Source organism: Malus domestica, chromosome 07, assembly GCF_042453785.1.
Source record: "Malus domestica chromosome 07, GDT2T_hap1".
In the NCBI taxonomy this organism is placed as follows: Eukaryota; Viridiplantae; Streptophyta; class Magnoliopsida; order Rosales; family Rosaceae; genus Malus; species Malus domestica.
This window is the reverse complement of record NC_091667.1, coordinates 32,181,384-32,200,217: the sequence shown is the minus strand read 5'-3', so window position 1 is coordinate 32,200,217 and position 18,834 is coordinate 32,181,384. Positions and strand designations below refer to the sequence as shown.

General features: G+C 39.9%; 3 protein-coding genes across 4 annotated transcripts; all 3 read right to left on the bottom strand.

Moving 5' to 3' along the window:
• Nucleotides 1-5,455: 5,455 nt before the first annotated feature.
• Nucleotides 5,456-8,114, bottom strand: LOC103439594 (putative kinase-like protein TMKL1). The gene is made up of 2 exons (XM_008378157.4): nucleotides 6,965-8,114; nucleotides 5,456-6,369 (listed from the first exon to the last, which is right to left on the bottom strand). Exons 1-2 carry the CDS (start codon nucleotides 7,485-7,487, stop codon nucleotides 5,762-5,764), a joined length of 1,131 nt encoding a protein of 376 aa, XP_008376379.1. The 5' UTR covers nucleotides 7,488-8,114; the 3' UTR covers nucleotides 5,456-5,761.
• Nucleotides 8,115-11,525: 3,411 nt separating this feature from the next.
• On the bottom strand, nucleotides 11,526-14,128 carry LOC103439593 (acid phosphatase 1). The gene is made up of 3 exons (XM_008378156.4): nucleotides 13,331-14,128; nucleotides 12,698-12,907; nucleotides 11,526-11,939 (listed from the first exon to the last, which is right to left on the bottom strand). Exons 1-3 carry the CDS (start codon nucleotides 13,741-13,743, stop codon nucleotides 11,762-11,764), a joined length of 801 nt encoding a protein of 266 aa, XP_008376378.1. The 5' UTR covers nucleotides 13,744-14,128; the 3' UTR covers nucleotides 11,526-11,761.
• An 844-nt stretch (nucleotides 14,129-14,972) lies between these two features.
• On the bottom strand, nucleotides 14,973-18,196 carry LOC103439592 (uncharacterized). 2 transcript variants are annotated; one of them, XM_008378154.4, is made up of 8 exons: nucleotides 17,918-18,196; nucleotides 17,521-17,707; nucleotides 17,075-17,288; nucleotides 16,533-16,699; nucleotides 15,730-15,854; nucleotides 15,530-15,590; nucleotides 15,376-15,424; nucleotides 14,973-15,245 (listed from the first exon to the last, which is right to left on the bottom strand). In XM_008378154.4, the coding sequence occupies exons 2-8, from the start codon at nucleotides 17,695-17,697 to the stop codon at nucleotides 15,166-15,168; spliced, it is 873 nt and encodes a 290-aa protein (XP_008376376.1). In that variant the 5' UTR covers nucleotides 17,698-17,707; nucleotides 17,918-18,196; the 3' UTR covers nucleotides 14,973-15,165. The 2 variants fall into 2 exon arrangements, with proteins under 2 accessions (XP_008376376.1, XP_008376377.1); XM_008378155.4 differs by having other exon boundaries at nucleotides 17,521-17,797; nucleotides 17,918-18,098.
• Nucleotides 18,197-18,834: the final 638 nt, after the last annotated feature.

The window sequence follows — 18,834 nt, the reverse complement described above, 5'->3', positions numbered from 1 at the left end:
TCGATACTCGACTTGATGAGGACGTTGTCGACAAGGAGGAAATCCAAACCATGGTGGACAATGGTAAGGATGAATTGCGTGGCTTGGTGGAAGGGCTACGAGATGAGCTCCTTGGCGCTCTCAACACCATGGCAGACAAGATGCGGAGGGAAGTCCAGGTTCACCTTGACAACATAGAGGCAAGGTTTGTGGCGCTTCAAGAAGAGATAAAGGACACAAGGGAACTTAAGGGAGATGTGGCGTTTTGTAAAGAAGCAGTCGTGAAGCAATTCGTGCAAGGGCCGAGGGAAATCAAGGCGTTGGACTCCAAGGTAATCGACTCCTTTAAACCCAAATCCTATAATGGGAAAAGGGAAGCAAAGGAGCTCGACACATTCGTGTGGAACGTGGAGCGATACTTCAAGTACCTGAAGCTTGAAGATGACGAGTCCAAAATCTCAACGGCAACCATGTTCTTAGCTGACAATGCCCTTATGTGGTGGCGTCGTCGGAGCATGGAGATTGAGCAAGGTACGTTCTCTCTCACCACTTGGGATGAATTTAAGAAAGATCTTATGTTGCACTTCTATCCCCAAAATGCCAAGTACGAAGCCAAGGAGAAACTAAGGTGGCTCAAGCAAACGGGGAGCGTCAAAGACTATGTCAACGCCTTCGTGAGCTTGTTATTCGAGGTGCCCAACATGTTAGAGGAAGACAAGCTCATGTACTTCATGAGTGGACTGCAAAATTGGGCAAAACTCGAACTACAAAGGAGACACGTGCAAACATTGTCTGATGCCATTGCCGCTGCCGAATCCTTGATTGAGTTTAAATCAAGCCACCAAGGTGATTCCAAGTCCACGGGGAAGAGGGGTAACCATGAGAGAAGTGGGGGAGAACATAAGCCGAAGGACAAGGCCGAGACAAGCAAACCGAAGGAGAAGAAAGCCGATAAGCATGACAAAGGCAAGGGTAAGTCTTGGCAACCCACTTGTTACCTATGCGACGGCCCTCACATGATGCGAGATTGCCCACAAAAGAAGGCCCTTAAGGCCATGGCTTTCAAGGAGGACAAGGCCGAAGAGAGTAACGATGCAACGATGGGATGCATCCGTCTACTGAATGCCATCCAGACAACCCTCCCACAACCTAAGGCTCAAGTTGGGGGAGGATCATTGTTCGTCGACGTCAAGACTGGTGACAAGACGACGCGTGTGTTGGTGGACACGGGAGCAACACACAACTTCATGACGTCGGAGGAAGCCACAAGGCTTGGCCTCCGAGTCACAAAGGAGCCTGGTAGCGTGAAGACGGTAAATTCCGCCGCCACCCCCATTGTTGGAGTTGCGCGTAATGTGCACGTAGACATTGGCACATGGAAGGGAACAATCGACTTCACCATAGTCAAGATGGACGACTATGGCGTAGTCATTGGGTTAGAGTTCATGGACAAGGTACGAGCCTTTCCCATTCCCTTCTACAATATCTTCTGTATCCTAGCCGACGGGAGACAACCTTGCCTGGTGCCATTGGAAAGGCAAGCCAAGAAGTGTACCCAACACTTGTCGGCAATTCAATTTGCCAAATCTTGGAAGAAAGGCGAGGCCACATTTCTTGCAACCCTAATGTTGAATGAAGGGGAGGAGAAGTACGGGCCTTTGCCGAAACAAGTGGAAGACGTCCTTACGGAGTTTGCGGACGTGATGCCTAAGGAACTGCCAAAGAAGTTGCCACCAAGGAGAGAGGTCGACCATGCGATTGAGTTGGAGCCTGGTGCTAAGCCTCCCTCCAAATCACCTTATAGGATGTCGCCACCCGAGTTGGAGGAATTGAGGAAGCAACTCAACGAGCTACTTGATGCTGGCTACATCCAACCCTCCAAGTCCCCATATGGTGCACCCGTCCTGTTCCAACGCAAGAAAGAAGGTAGCCTAAGGTTGTGCATCGACTATAGAGCATTGAACAAGATTACCATCAAGAACAAGTACCCACTTCCGTTGATCGCCGACTTATTCGATCAACTTGGTGAAGCAAGGTACTTCACAAAGTTAGATCTTCGATCGGGATACTACCAAGTGAGGATAGCCCCTGGAGACGAATCGAAGACGGCGATGGTGACTAGATATGGAGCGTTCGAGTATAAAGTCATGCCATTTGGTCTGACCAATGCCCCCGCAACATTCTGCACATTGATGAACAAGGTATTCCATCCTTATCTTGACAAGTTTGTCGTGGTTTACATTGATGATATCGTTGTCTATAGCAAGACATTGGAGGAGCACGTCAAGCACTTGCGCATAGTGTTCAAGACCCTTCGAGAGCATAAACTCTATGTCAAGAAGGAGAAATGCTCCTTTGCCACAAAAGAAGTAGAATTTCTCGGCCACAAGATAAAGGAGGGGAAACTTATGATGGAAAATGGCAAGATCAAGGCCATTCAAGAGTGGGAACCGCCGACCAAGGTACCAACACTACGATCCTTTCTGGGGCTAGCCAACTACTATCGGAGATTCATAAAAGGGTATTCAGCTATAGCGGCACCCTTAACAGACCTTCTTAAGAAAAACAAGGCATGGGAATGGACGGACCGGTGTCAAGAGGCCTTTGAGAGGTTGAAGAAGGCCCTAATGGAGGAGCCTGTACTAAGGTTGCCCGACCTTAGTAAGCCATTCGAGTTGCACACTGATGCTTCCGACTTTGCCATAGGAGGAGTGTTGATGCAAGAGGGACATCCGATAGCCTATGAAAGTCGCAAGCTAAACAATGCCGAGAAGAGGTACACGACCCATGAAAAGGAGATGACCGCCATCGTCCATTGCCTCAGAGTTTGGAGGCATTACTTGCTTGGTACCCCATTCGTCATCAAGACGGACAACGTTGCCACTAGCTACTTTCAAACCCAACAAAAGCTCACACCTAAGCAAGCAAGGTGGCAAGAGTTCTTAGCGGAGTTTGATTACAAGCTAGAGTACAAGCAAGGAAAGGAGAACGTGGTGGCCGATGCTCTAAGTAGACGAGTAGAGTTAATGGCTACGGTACTCAAGCCGCAAAGCCATCTCTTGGACCGTGTCCGAGAAGGTTTATCACATGACGTCCAAGCCAAGAACATTGTGGAGTTTGTCAAGGATGGGAAGACAAGAAGGTTTTGGCTTGAGGACGGCTTGCTATACACCAAGGGCAAGCGGATCTATGTCCCAAAGTGGGGAAGCTTAAGGAAAGAAATCCTTAAGGAGTGCCATGACTCAATGTGGGCAGGACATCCTGGCACTCACCGCACGTTGGCTTTGGTGAGCGATGCTTATTATTGGCCACAAATGCGGGATGATGTAGATTCATACGTGAAGACTTGTCTTGTGTGCCAACAAGACAAAGTGGAACAAAAGCAACCGGGAGGACTGTTGGAACCACTTCCCACCCCATCAAGACCATGGGAATGTTTAACCATGGATTTCATCACACATTTGCCCAAGTCTGATGGATGTGGATCTATCTTCGTCGTGGTCGATAGATTCACCAAGTATGCCACTTTCATACCCGCACCTGTGGAGTGCACAGCCGAAGTAGCTGCACGCTTGTTTTTAAAGCACGTGGTGAAGTATTGGGGTGTTCCGAGGAGCATAGTCAGCGATCGAGATGCTCGCTTCACGGGTAGATTTTGGAAGGAGCTCTTCAAGCTACTTGGCTCGAAATTAGACTTCTCCACAGCTTTTCATCCCCAAACTGATGGACAAACGGAGCGGGTTAATGCATTGTTGGAGACTTATTTACGGCACTATGTTAGTGCCAATCAACGAGATTGGGCTAAGTTACTTGATGTTGCCCAATTCTCTTATAACTTGCAACGTTCGGAGTCGACGGGGAAAAGTCCGTTCGAGTTGGCTATAGGGCAACAACCCTTGACCCCGAACACGGTCGTGACTGGCTACACGGGGAATAGTCCAGCCGCTTTCAAAACCGCTAAGGAGTGGCAATTAGCCCACGAACTTGCTCGAGCTCATTTGGAGAAGGCTTCAAAGAAGATGAAGAAATGGGCGGATCGCAAGCGAAGGAATGTGGAGTTCCAAACTGGCGACCAAGTCTTTGTGAAGCTCAATGCGTCTCAGCACAAGAGTACTCGTGGCTTGCACAAGAGCTTGTTGCGGAAGTATGAGGGACCATTCCCTATCATCAAGAAGGTTGGCAAAGCCGCTTATGTTGTGGAACTCCCACCCCGCCTCAAGTTTCACCCGGTGTTCCATGTGAGCAACTTGAAGCCTTATCATGCAGACAATGAGGAACCAAGTCGAGGTGAGTCTCATCGAGCACCCCCTTTGATGACAGAGGCATTTGACAAAGAAGTGGAGAACATTGAAGCTAAGCGTGTCGTGGTGCGACCAAGACAACCAAAGCATGTGGAGTACTTTGTCAAATGGAAGGGGCTACCATACTCCGAAGCAACATGGGAGAAGGAGTCGTCCTTATGGCAATATAAGGACTTGATCGAGACATTCGAGAGGCAAGAGTCGACGAGGACGTCGACGGCTTAAGTGGGGGAGGATGTCACGGGCCGCATGTTAAAAACAAAGAAAATGCCCAAGACATCATATATCTAAGCCCATAAAGCCTTGTCTTCATGGAAGCTTCTGGAACGTCCCGGAGAAATCAAGAACGTGGCGGAGCATTCAAGATAATCTAGGGCATTCCGGAACATTCCACACAAGTGTACATATTTAAGCCTCACCTAGAATAATCTAGATTAGGCAAGTTGTATCTAGAACTATGCTAGATATTTTTGGATGTAAGTAGGGGATTCTAGAACCCTCCATTGAGGAGGTGACTTAGGCCTATAAATAGGAGGTAAGGCCATTTGGCCAAACCATCCAAGAATTGTAAGCAATTGTAAAGTTCTCTTAACTTTCAATACAAAGCTTCCTTTCTCCCATCTTCTAAGTGATCTTAGCATTCTCCAAGCTATCTTAGCTTTCTTTGTGATTCGATCCGGGGAAGCGAGGCTTCGAAGGCTTACTTAGCTTGTTCATCGAGGTATTCAAGTCTAAGTGCCGCACGGGCGGAAGGCTTAAAGAGTCATCCCGTGACACAAGGAAGAAACATTTATTGTACGCAGTTTTACTATTTCTTTCCAAAAAACTTATTTCTATGACTCAAACCCGTGAACCTTTGAATCACAAAAGAGCAACCTTTCCGTTCCCGACAAATTTGAATTTAGAAATGAGCAAATTTTCACTGCTTACCTTTGATTAAAGGTTCCTTCTTTTATAATTTGTGCTCGACAATATGAAGGCTAGGTGGACCATATGGAATCCTTTGTCTCAAGCTGCTCATGCTTAGCAATAAACAAATATGCAATCTGACCAACTAAATCACCAACTTATCATCCTTAATTTGTGTGATGGCTGAAATGTGATTTCTCCGCAAACTGAAGTTTTCAACTTTTTGAGGTAAGCCAAGATATGGATCAATTCCGACGAAAGAAAGATAAAGAAAATTAAATGTTTTGGCGTATATAGCTCATCTACATTTTTACTATACATGTCTATGTGAATATGGACATTGTTGTTGGCATGGCCATCAATCCTGCAAATTTTACAAAATACAGATATCCTGAAATGAAACTTAATTACACCCGAAATGTAAATGTGACGATAGCTCAAATCAATGTCAACCAAGCACTTCCATGCGTTCAATTGTTTTACACGACAGTGCGTTATTGGCTCGAAATAACGTCATGGTGCCATCCTAGGTGTAGTTACTACTTATCCTACCCAAACAATGCTCGTAGCGTTCAGTTTCTTCCGATATCTTCAAGCTTCCACAGAACTTTCTTGGTGTTTGGTCTAAGCGATGGAGAAGGAGCACAACATGCCATAGCAAGCTGAAAGAATTTGAGAATCTGTTCTCTAGCGACCGGGATTTCACCGTCGCCGACGCCGACGCCGCTATTGAGAAGCAAATCTGGATGGAACAAGTCATGGATTTTATGTCCAAGCACTGCATTCCTCATGAAATTTGGCAAACTAAAATCCTCGTCGGGTGTTGTTGGATTTTGATTAATTGGTTCCTTCCCTGTGAGCAATTCAAGCAGTACAACCCCAAGACTGTATATATCAGTCTCTTCATTCGCATCCCGCATTTTTATCAGCTCAGGTGCTTTGTAGCCTTCGGATGCTGAGACTTCAAGCATTTCCTGGCCAGCAGTTGGATTCAACAGCAGATGCAGGCTGAAATCCGAGATGAAAGGGCGATAGTGGCGGTCCAAGAGTATGTTTTTCGACTTGAGATTGCCGTGAATTATTGGCTTTTCGAAGCCAGTGTGAAGGTGATCCAAGCCCTTGGCTATACCAATTGAGATCCTATAGATTATGGGCCATCTGTGAGAGTCAGGGTTGCTTTCTGCCATTGAACACAAAGGTTTGTCTATCAGTTTATAGTTCATGGGAACTAAAAATATACAGGCAAAGACAACTTCTAAGAGGAAATCTCCAAAATTTGGCAACGATAAGAACATACGGAGATGTCACTGTGGTGGTATCCTAACTAAATCACGCAATGTCACATGGGGAAAGTTTAAATGACCGACAGCTTGGGATCCCGCTACAATGACATTCCGATGTAAGGAAGTTTCTTTCCGACAGGCAGCATATATGCATTATGAAGGAAATAATCCAAATATGGTTGTAGAACATGCACGAAGGAGATCAAATTTATGCAGAGAAAAACAGAAAAGTTAAAAGCAGAACATGGAAATCTGTGCAGAACATATTCGGGGAAAAACAGAACAGATTTTTCAAGCCAAAACTTTTTGATTTGATTTTTTTGAAACACAATGCAAAAACCCAATTGAGTAAAAACTCTAGTTTCCAAATAAAACCAAACAAAAAAAAGAATTCAAGTTTCTTTCCCATCACATTCTTGGCATTTTCTGGGCAACCAAACAGAACAAAAGCAAAAACAGACCAAACGAGGCAAGAGAAATTAGAATCATCACCTCTCACAAATTGAGCCAGATTGCCGCGCCAATAAAACGGATGAATCAGAAGCTTCTCACCTCTCGGCCCTGCATAAAATCCCAAAAGAGGCACCAAATTATGATGCCTTACGCACCCCAAATGCCGAACAACTTCACCAAAATCGTCAACTTTTGCCGTGCAAACAGGCCTCATAAACCTCAGCAACTTCACTGAGTTGCTGCTCTGCAACAAAGCCTTATACAGCGTGCCATAGTTCGATTTTCCGATCACTTCCCCCGGAGCATCGAGAATGTCACAGACTGTGAGGTCCTCCCCATCCTGAAAAGTCACCAGCTCCTCCTCTGCCCCCACAACCTCCTCTTGCTTCTGCTCTGTTTTTTCCACATCTTTTTGCTCACTTTTTCCAGTTTTCTTGCAGTAAAAGTAGATGAAAAGCAGGAAAAACACCAAAGTTGTCGATGAAGTCAGTGCAACAATCAAAGTTAGCATCTGGGTTTTGTTCATTGTGTCAAAAAAATGCAATTTCTTCATGTGAAACATTGGAGGAAAACCCAATTGAGGGATCTGGGTTTGATGTGGTGAGTTGAGAAAGTGATGAACATATTGCAGGTGTGGATAGTTTTCATGGAGAAAGACTTGAATGCAGGTAGGAGTAGAAGACAAGGAAATTAAGATGGGACTGCCTTTTTAGTTGAGAGTGTGTGGAATCCAAGACTTTTGGGAATTATGAGGGGGGAAATAATCTTTTTATTTACTGGGAAAACAGAATTTAGAGAGATAGAGAGAGAGAGAGAGAGAGGTGATGGTGTTGGAGAGGGGGAGGGATGAGAAGATGAGCTGTATGGCAGAAAACTTGGAAGACGGATCTAAGGCATGTGATGTTGAATCTGTTTTGAGTGTTGTATTTGTGCTTTGAGAGTGTGAAAGATCACTTTGGCCACCAAACCAATATTCCTCATGTCATTTTTGCATGGACCTTATCTCTTTTTTCTGATTGATATGCCAATGGAAGGAAGGAATGCTGAGATTTGGAAGTTGGAGACAAAAAGTGATTACCTTTGTGGAAAGTGGTATTTTTTCTTTCTTTTCTAAAAGTAAATGACGCGCACTTAAAGTGTTTATAAACGTTGTATCTGGGTACATTTAAAATTATGTGTTCTGAAGCACAACTGGTTTGGTATCTCTTAAATTCTTTTAAAAAGTTGGGGCCTTACTTTGATTTGATAACTGAAAAAATTGTTGTTTTTTTTTAAATTATGGGTCTAAAACAGCAGAAAGGAGAAGCAGCCCAAGCCATGCTTCAAGAAAATGTGTTTTCTTTCATTGGAGGCAGGTGAACAATACCAATTAATGAAATTTTCATACTGATAATCTTACCCCTAATGTTTTATTTTTATTTTTATGTTAAACGCATTTTGAGCATTATAGTTTACCAATCACTTATCTTTTTCTTTCACAACGATTTATTCCCACAGTACAACATAAGTAAAAAAAAAAAAAAAAGGTCGTACCCAGTGCACAAGGCTCCCGCTTTACGCAGGGTCTGGGAGAGGTACAGTACAACATAAGTAGTTTAAAAAAAAAAAACACAGTAACCCCAAACTAATCTGCAAATAACTTATACTTAAAAGAAGGTAAAAAATAAATATATCTGCATTTGAACTTTTGTGTTCGATTGAGCACTATAGTTTACCAAACAGTTGCCTTTTTCTTTCACAGTTGTTTATTCTCATAATGCATCAGATGCAGTTTTAAAAAAAAACACAACAACTCCAAACTAACTTATACTTAAAAAAAGGTAAAAAATAAAGAAAAATAAAGAAAAGTAAAAAAAAAAATTCTCTTTTAACAAAAAAAACCATTTTTAAAGTTATTATAAATAGTACCAGTTAAAAGTAAAAATGTGATTTTTCATTCAAAGTAAACAGTACCGGAAGTGTTTTATTAAAACTCTCTAAAAATAACTATATAACTTTTGTGTTCGATTTCATTGAATCACTCGTTCTAAAATTGGATTTGATCATTAAAGAAGTGAAGGGGGGTCAAGGAAGGAGGGATGTCATATCAATTATGCTATGGAGTTTCTGTCGTTTTGTTATAAAAACATAAGGGACATATACGACTTTCAGAAACATGTAGCTGCAAAGTCTTTACAAAATACGCGTATCTTAATTTCCCTTACTTTGGAAGCAATTTTTTTTTTTAACATTTTGTTCATATTTAACAAATAAGTTGCAAGGTTATTGTCGTTTATTAAACTATTGGCAGAGTAAGAAATTGGAGACCATTTTCAGATCCAAATTTGTTCAATTACTATAAATTAATATATTAAAAAAGAAAAACAATGTTGACACATGACCTAGATTAGATGTACTTTGTTTGCTTTTGAATTTATTTTGCGTTTACAACAAAACAATGGAATAATAACGGTAAAATTGCTTTTTTGTAACTATTACAAGTTTGAGTAGTAAAAACAGTCTTGTTGCAAAGTAAAAGCAATAGATATTTCCTCTCTCCTTCGGCTCTCGCAAATAGAAAGCTTTGTTTGCTTAGGTTGTCCTTTAAGAAGGAAATTCTATGGTCTTTGGTACCACAAGGTCAATCTATTTTAAATATTGGACCATGATGCTACAGTAACTATAATATGTTCTATGTGAGTTGCTTTACGTGTGGCTAAACATTTATAATGGGCATAATTATTATTCAACAAGAAAAAATGTCCTCAATCTTCTTATTTTAAAATGGAGATTAGTTGGTGGCTTCGCAAAGGCAGTTTATCCTTCTAAGAACCGGGAAGACTTATAAAGGTGTTTTAGCCTCCCGCTGACCATTATCGTGGGATTTATCAATAACAGAAATCGAATTCAAGACGTGCGGTATGAAATATGGGCTTGAAATTTATCCTCAACTATTGAAAAATTGTCTTCTTGACAAAATTTTAAATTTCTTATTGCAATTACTAAATACAAATTAGGGTTTCTTCATAATTAATTTGTAATTATGAAGGTTAAGTGGCGGTTGGAGGAGACAGTTGCAAATCAATAAGTGGCGGTTGGAGGAGGCAATTTGTTAATTTACGGCGGGGATTGATGAGTTGTTTGGTGGCCCTCATCAATGTGGTGTTTTTGGGCCCACCATCTCTTGATCGAAATCAAACGCGTAGGACCGGACCTCCCCACCGCGTGAGGCATGATGCTTTGGGGCTATGTCAAACGAAGTGTAGTCTCTACAGACACGTGTGATCCATTTACTGGATCTTAATTAATCTAAGAATGCGCTTAAATTCTTAAAATAGGGGTGAGTTTTGTTTTATTCGATTTAGTTTTGAGAACTTTAACTAAAAGATCCTGGTACTGTTTATTTTAACGAAAAATTATATTTTTACACTAAAAAGTCAATCCTGATACTATTCACTTTACCTTTTATTTTGTCCTTATCGTTAAAACTCAAAGTTTTCAAACCATTTTCATTAGTTTTCTTTTTAGTTTTTTATCAAAATTGAAAATCAAACCAAAATTATTTTTCTGTTCGGGTTAATTTTTGTTTTGTTTCGGTTGGGCTTTTTTATGTTCGTTTCGTTTTTTTTTTTTCAAATTATTTTTCTTTTCAACCTATAAATTGGAGAGAAATTGAAGAAAAAAAATCTAGGGAATAGGGCTTTAATATATTTGGCCTAAGGCTGAGTTTACTTGGCTTTGGATTGAAATTAGACTTGGAAAATGAATATCCAACATAAATAAATAAAAAATATTAATTTATATCTCAATCGATTCAATTTGGATTTTAAACCACCAAAATTGAAACCAAACTAATAGTTTTCAGTTCGGTTCATTTTTTTTTAATTTTCAATTTGCTTTGCATTCGTTTTTGTTTTTTTTCGGTTGTGGTTTGGTTTTTTGTCACCTTTTTTTTCGGTTTTCCGAGCCCACCCCTAAGAATTTGTTGGATCAAGATGAGTATTTGTTTTGGCAACACAGCATCAACTTACCCTGAATTAATACTACACCCAAAAATGGTCCCAAAAACCAAGTCCAACATATAAGAGAAAAATATTATTCTCAAGTCTCTACCTAACTAATCTGATATGAAAGTCAATTTTAGACTGCACCAAATATGACCCTAACCCTAAGTCAGTAAGGTCTTAAATGCTCAGACAATGACTGATTCAATGGACAGCACAACATTTTACCCCTCACCACTCAAAAAGTTAGGGTTTGGGGCACCAAAATATATGAGAAAATTGGAGCGATGCTCCTTGAATTTTGGCCCAATCAGAGTTTTGGTTCTTGAACTGAAAATTCGTGATTATCGATCTTTAAACTTGTTATAATATGGAGCAATGATCATTTTGGCTAACTCTATAAAAACTTCCACCCAAAATAAAGGGTTTTGAAGGGACAAAAAATGGATAGAAGTTCTAACGGAGTTAATCAAAATGACCATTGCTCTACATTTTAACAAGTTCAGGCACCAAAACTCACAAATTTTTAGTTTAGGAACAAAGCTTCAATTGAACTAAAGCTCAAAGATCATTGCTCCAATTATCTCCAAAACATATAGAATAACAATACAACTCAATAGACAAAGTACTCACTCAAGTGGTTCATTACAATTCCAACCAGCCAAAGACCTCCATTACAATTTTCTCTCTGAGATAGGATTCCAATATATGATGCAGTTTGATATGAACAATTCACTGGATTATGTGTGTATGGCATCATGAACTAAACCAGTACAAGCTGCACAACAATTATAAGACAGCTTGATTTGTATCAATCGGTACGATAGTTTTGAAACGAATGACGCCTGCCCTATCATGGAATATAATACATAGGATTCGGAAGCTTGAACGAGCGGAGGGAGACTGAGGTACCCAGTAAATCACTCCACTGGTCTCCGGAATTCCCAAGTATTCTATATCCCTCCTTTTCCATCTCACTCCTCTTCTCTGACTTGTAAATCGTCGCCAGTTTCTCGCGGTCATCAGCGGACCTGCACAGTACGTAAAAAGCTTTATGGTAGCGTATATAACGAGCACTGTCTTAAAATGAAAGCTTCAAGTTTACGCTCTATGTTCAAATGATTTCGAGAACAAAAGGAAGAGGAGAGAATACGAATCAATGTCAAACAGTGATCATAAAAAAATTTGGCGAATGATGAGCTTGTTTACCCGACTGAAAGCTTTACATTTTAACTTCCATCCTTATTTTATTCAGACATGATCATCAAATTACACTGAGATGATAAACACACGATGCGATGATATTTTACAGATTTACGAATAGGGAACCAAATATTTATCCGTAATGCAGGATGAAATCATCAAAACGGTGCACCAACCACCCCTAACAAAGCCATTGGGTCTAATTATCAAACAAAATTCAAAATAATTAAGGCCATTGTTTCATCTAGGTAACACCTTAGGCCTGTAGGGGAGGTGTGTCCTTAATATCGATGTGTGACTAATGTATATGCATACGCATATGCGCAGGACATAACTAAAAACCAAATCATATTTTCACCTGATTGAAACAACATTCTTCCATTTCAATTATTTCTAATTCTAAGCAAGTAATTATGCAGGAAAGTTACAGCAACAAGACAGGTAATCTAACTTTTCTTCGAAATTTACAACGATTACTCATGCTAAGACAGTCAAATGCAACAGATATATGGATACTTATATTAGTCAGACAATGCAGCACAACAATTCAGTTCCATATCAATTCATAAGCGACATTCGTACTCACCTCAAAATAAGCTTATGCCAATCTCGAAACCCTGCATTGTTCAGATTCTCAACAGTAACCTTCCTTTTCCCTTCGGTGCGCCCCGTGAGCAAGAAAACCTTAAAACCCAAACTCAAGACCTCTTCATAGAGTTTCAAGCTGGACTTTATGGCAGGTGCCATGGCCTTCTCAACCCACTTATCAAACTCCACATTATCAAAAACCTCCAAGCTACAAAATTACACACAATATCCACATCAACACATAAATATATTGTCATAAAAAACAGAAAGAACTCAAACCAACAAATGATGATAAAATTCAATGAAATTTAGAAAACAGAATTCTGGTTATACTTTTCAAACAACATAAACCTTTCCAGTTGATAGATTTCTAGATATTATCTGCGTTACAAGTTCCTACATTCCAATTTTCTTTCGAATACTCGCTATAAAACCGCCTTCTGCAACTCTTGATACAAATTTTCATGACAAAAATTCTCATTCAACTAATTCACTTAGCTAACTAGAAGGGTCCGTTTCATTGAAATTCTACTATTATTAAGTTCCAAGCAATCAAAATTCAATAATCTGCTACACTATCCAATAATCCAAACAAAATTTAGATTTCTCAAGGGAAGTTGAAGATTCATACCCGTAACCATGGTCAGTATAATAGGGAAGATTAGAGAGCAGCGTGTCATCAATGTCAAAAATCCACACATCCTTTCCATCACCATTCAATTCAACACTCTTGGCGTAAACCCCAGCCTCCTTAGACACCCTTTCGAGATCGAACCCGTAAGCCCGACCCGTCAAGTAATCTTTGACATACTCCGCACACTCCTCCGGGATTGTTTCCCAGGGATTGACATTGTTTGCTTCCACAGAAAATCTCCAGCTGGCGCAGTGTAATCCGAGCTCATCCTCCAATTCCTTGAACTGGGTCTCGGTGTTTTCTTGGTATTCAAGGATCAACGGCCGCGGCAGGAGGTGGGAGTCGAAGGTCCCGTGAGAAAACGCGACGGAAAGCAGGGAAAAAAGAAGGCAAATTTTCAAAAACTTCATGGTGGTCGGTGGAGAAAGACTGCGAATTTGGGTGAATTTGAAGAAAGCGAATTCTGGGTATTGGACAAGATTGAAGAAGATTTTGTGGGTATATCTGAAAATCGGTGGAGGGAATGTGGGGAAAGCGAAATCTGAAAGAAAAGGAAAATGCAATCCGAAAGAAAAGGAAAACGTGTTTCTTTGGTGTGCGAAGGAGAAACCCCTAATGGAACAGTAACCTCTGAGGTTTAGGTTTTAAGAGGACAGCTTGGAGGGTGCGGCGTGCGAGTGAAGTCAATGTAGAGAGAGAAAGAGGAGAGAGAGAGGAACTGAAACAAGAAGATTTGAAAGTTGGGGTTTTTACAGAGGTTGATGGAAGAGCTCTGAGACGGAGCACGTAAATATATAGAATATATGAAGGGAAGAAAGATCCTCAAATATTCTGGGAAATGTGGGACCCAGCCTCTGGGTAGCAGAAGACAAATTTTGACATTTAATATAAGAGTAAGCCCAAACCAACGACCCGAAGCCCATTAATAATCAGGCCCCGAAGCCTGTGTGATGCATGAAAGAAAAGCCCAAACCCAAAAACAGACCTTCGGGTCAATGTTTTAATAAGGATAAAAGGTAATGTCGCTTTTACCCTACTAATTACATAAAAAGCAAAAGGTGTTTCTTGACATTTCGTAGCTTAATTGTGCTGTTTATCACAAGAAATTTTTTAGTGTACCTAGAATACCGCTATTGTGTAGGCCTAAACCCTAAATAACAAAAAGGGAGCCGTGGATTCCTGCACAATACATTTTCAGGTATGTTATGGCTAAAGTAGTTTTGTCGAGACGTCCAAGTCAAAAACCTCTAGCAAAAAAACACTTGTTATTTAGTTTTAGTTATTGAAATTGACAACAACCGTTCTTTTCTAAGTGAACTAAAAAGTTATTTTTATAGTTATTAGACTTCCAAGTTATATGAATAATGCACCCAAAGTGACAACCACATAATCCTGACTGGAAAAAAGAGAAAAATTGGTTTTCTCAAGTGTTTGACGAACTAGAGCAAAAACATCACTGCCTCTCTCTTTTGTAAAACTTGCTTGAAAATGCTTTTAAAACGATTGAAAAGGCATTTCGAGAAAATATTTTGAATTCTAAAAGCACTTGAAGTGGGTTTTTCAAGATTCATTTGCGTTTTTACTAAGAATTGGTTTCAAAAACATTTTCACCAAATTATTTCAATCATTTTAAAAGCACTTACACTAACTTGTAGCCTCCATCTTATTGAATCACGGTTTCAAGAATAAAAATATAAAAATAACAATAAAAACAAAATTAAACTTATTTTTGATAATTAAACAAATATTTTATTGTGATCGTCTTTTACAAGTCTGATTCGGGTGAAGTTGTCTTCCAAACGACGGAAACTTGAAAGTGAGCAGATGGATTCTCACTTGGTTGCCTCCGATTTCGCTTTCTCGCCCTTCAGCGGAGTAAACATGAAATTACCAGAAAACATAGCTTCTTTGTCTGCACATCCAAATTACAACGTTATATCTCGCGAAGAGATGGGAGTTTTTGTGCAATCTCAATAGAAACACATTAACATCAGAAATACCGAATGCGGGAACAAGAAACACAAAGAACAAACAAGGAATACCTGTTAAGGACAGGCAAGAAAGTTCCCGGCGAATATATCTTGCCATTGCCTGCATGTACACAAACTTTCATTGTAACTCTATGAATCATATAAGAGAGTTATTAGTTAATGCTAAAAGCCGTTGAAAGTTTGCCAGTCAAGGAAGAGAATGTGCCTGGACTGCTCGTGATGCATCTCCAGTTGGTTGTGATGAACCATCGTCAGAAAAGACATTCCTGCAACATCGGTGCAGAAGGTTAATACGTATCCCATGATTAAAAGTTTGACAATTTTTATGTTGGGGCTAGGGAGGGTTGATGATGTATATTATATTAAAGGTGGGTGAACAATGGACCGAGCTTGGTAAAGATTTACCTCCATATCACATTTTGCAGATCATCCAGTTTAGCCTCTTGAAGCAGGGCAGCATCATAAGCAACAATATTTCCATAGAATATCTTCTCCAAATCCTTCATCCATCTAGTTAGTAGTAAGTTGACCTAAGATTTCAAGGGTAAATTAATCAATCAGCATGCTTAACGGTAAATCCTACGCTCTAATATAATGCACCAATGAACCTAATGCTGAAGTCTCAAATATTATTAACCTCCTAGTATGTTAGTATGTTGACAGAGCCAAGTAATTGGAAAATGTGCATAGAAGCACAAGTGTGTAACGTCAAAGATGTTAAACAGTCTTAGATATAGCTATTTATACATGTATGTATTTGAGAATTGAGCAGGCCAAACAAAGCATCTATTTTTGGTATTCATGTGCTTGAAAAAGAACCTGCAGATTCTAAGAGATAAATAAACAAATAACATTATCTGCGCCTCAAGTGTCGACAGACCAATTTCATAACTGAGAAGAAGTTCTTCAAGTCATAGAAAGTGTAAGCAACCTCAGGCTTAATGGTAGGACACCCTAAAAATGATATAAACACATACGGTATAGCAAGCATGTTCTCATAACTTCTTATGCCAAAAGCACAATAATTCAAACCTATGGTCATTGAGCCATAATACATAAAGAAAGGTTATTATCAACAGCTTATTGAGTTCTTTTCAAGGACGAATGAACTACATTTGAGGGTATCTAGAAATAACCTCATAAAAGCCAACTAAAGTGTCGTATTAAGTTCAAAGCAGAATATTTAAGTTTAACGTAAGGGAACATACCCCAGCCTTAGATACCCTAAGTTCCACATCATGATTGTAAATCTCATATATGTATTGCCCGAATTCAACACCATCCTTTCCCTCTTCTTTCAACCGGCGTAAGCAAAGCCACATATGTAGTACAAGTAGAGAGAATGTTGTCTTAAAGGTTTTCTCCAAATTGAATACTGCATATTTAGGAGAAAAGTTTAGTTCCTACACAGAGCTATGTAACTGATGTTATTTCAAGTAAAGTTTCCAAACACATATAGACAGTTTCCTGGGCCCAAAAAATAGAAAATTCTCATCTCCTACAGAAGGTGAGAATACTTTAGAAATGAATAAGATAAAATGGTTGATTCTTGGTTGATTCTTTTACATTAAATGATGTGGAGGTGTTACTGCACAAACGCAGAAAACCCAATACATCCTTTTTTGGCTACATAGAAATGCTTCCACAAAAGATAGCCCATTCCCCCCTCCCTCAACCTTATGTTCATGTGAAAATTCCCCCACCCCATGTAATCATAAATGACGAGGAGAAAATAAATTGAAAAAATGACCTTCATAGATGCCCGGCTTATCAACTTGTGAAACGATTCGCTTATACACGACATTGGCCCCTCGAATAGACTTGCTTTGTTTGCTATAAAACAGCAACATCCTAAGAATCGCACGCTTAAAGCTCCCATATTGTGGCTCATCAATTCTCAATGGGGAGTCCGGGGCCAAAGCCAATGAGGAGGGCTTAGACCAAAACAATTTGTCCAAATTTACCTGTCCAACGTTGTTACGCAAAGTCTCAACAATGAACTAAACAATAAATATATGCACACATAACCACAGAAACACGGTCGCAAGAAAACAGGTACGCCATTAATGATTTAATTTCAGGATACTCTATACCCATTAACAAGAAAACCATCAAACCCGATTCAAATTACAACCAATAATTACTTAAATCAGAAAGCTTGATTACTAAAACCAAAAGGGTAGCTTCAAATCGTACCACTGGCTCGGCAGGAAGAGGTTTTTCCACAGTAAAAGCGGTATCAGGAGCAACTGCAGCAGCAGCCCTGGCATAGGTTTGGCGCGAAACAACATAGAATTCGTTTCTGAGATTCAGGTTCTGCTGCGTACCCAGCCTCGAGAGCTGAGCAACAGCTCTGCTCCATCTCGGCAGCATCTCGAGCTCCCTATTCAATGCATTCACAGAGACATTTCTTCAAACAAGTACAGGGCACAACAACACCGTACAGATATTCATCTTAAACACATTAATCGACCTAAATAATCAGAAATCCAGGATCAATATTTTCCCGCTTTCATTTATTTTCTCGGAAACCAAACAGAAAACAAACACAAATCAGTATCGAAAATCAGTTGACAAGGAAATGTGCAGGTACCTTAGATTGGAATTCGAAAGGTTTTGAGTTGCAGTTGATGGAAATGCTTGAGAGTTTTGTGATTCCAAAACCCTACAGAGGAGTGCGCGAATGAGAAACGGACCGGGAAGGAGGAGCGCGCGTAGTAAAAAAAACTAACGGCAGCGACTGCGTAGGCGTGGAAGTCCGGCAAACCCCAAGTGCTCTTTCCCTTTTTTTCTTCCACTAATTAGGGCCTGTATCGGATTCCATCGATTAAGCCCAATGGGCCGAACATGGTCTCCATATTTCCAAACTCCAATACTACATCCACGATGTCTTTATATACTAACTTCTTATGTGTTTACTCACACGTTAAAATCAATAATTTAACACACCCTACCTGACAGAACCCTACAAAGTTTAGAGCAGTGGGAGAATTGGACTAAGGCAGTAAAGCACACAATGAATATGTCATAACAATTTGGTATCGTCATCCACAAGAGTCATCTCACTTATAAATAGAGAAATATAAACTGTAATATTAAGTGAGAGTTGTAAATATAACATTCATTTGGTCATTTTTTTATAGAGTTTTAAAGAAACACTTACGGTATTGTTCACTTTTAAGGAAAAACCACATTTTTACCTTTTCCTGGTACTATTCACTACACCTTTATTTGTCATTTTTCATTAAAACTACAGTTTTTATGGACTTTTTGTTAGTTTTTCTTTTTTTTATTTTTATAAACTATGGACTGTTATGAATTTCAATTATCGTTCTCGGCTTTAATACCACATGTTCTGTCAAAACTATGTATTATCTTGTTTTTCCTACACGTAAATGGCCAGATGCTCACGACAAAAGAGAGGAGAAAAAGACGTACAAAGACGTAGAAAAAGACTTCAAGAAAGACGTGGTATTTGAAGCTAATGAAAAAGTTAACGCAAAACCAAGC

Coding starts and splice junctions, on each gene's coding strand:
- LOC103439593 (XM_008378156.4), bottom strand. CDS start 13,743: ATGAAGTTTTTGAAAATTTGCCTTCTTTTTTCCCTGCTTTCCGTCGCG. Junction 12,908..13,330: donor TATACTGACCATGGTTACGG/GTATGAATCTTC, acceptor GTAATTTTGTAG/CTTGGAGGTTTTTGATAATG. Junction 11,940..12,697: donor TGGCATAAGCTTATTTTGAG/GTGAGTACGAAT, acceptor CGTACTGTGCAG/GTCCGCTGATGACCGCGAGA.
- LOC103439592 (XM_008378154.4), bottom strand. CDS start 17,697: ATGCTGCCGAGATGGAGCAGAGCTGTTGCTCAGCTCTCGAGGCTGGGT. Junction 16,700..17,074: donor TAAGCCGGGCATCTATGAAG/GTCATTTTTTCA, acceptor CTAAATATGCAG/TATTCAATTTGGAGAAAACC. Junction 15,591..15,729: donor CTGCAAAATGTGATATGGAG/GTAAATCTTTAC, acceptor CCGATGTTGCAG/GAATGTCTTTTCTGACGATG.
- LOC103439594 (XM_008378157.4), bottom strand. CDS start 7,487: ATGTTTCACATGAAGAAATTGCATTTTTTTGACACAATGAACAAAACC. Junction 6,370..6,964: donor TCTGGCTCAATTTGTGAGAG/GTGATGATTCTA, acceptor GTTCAATGGCAG/AAAGCAACCCTGACTCTCAC.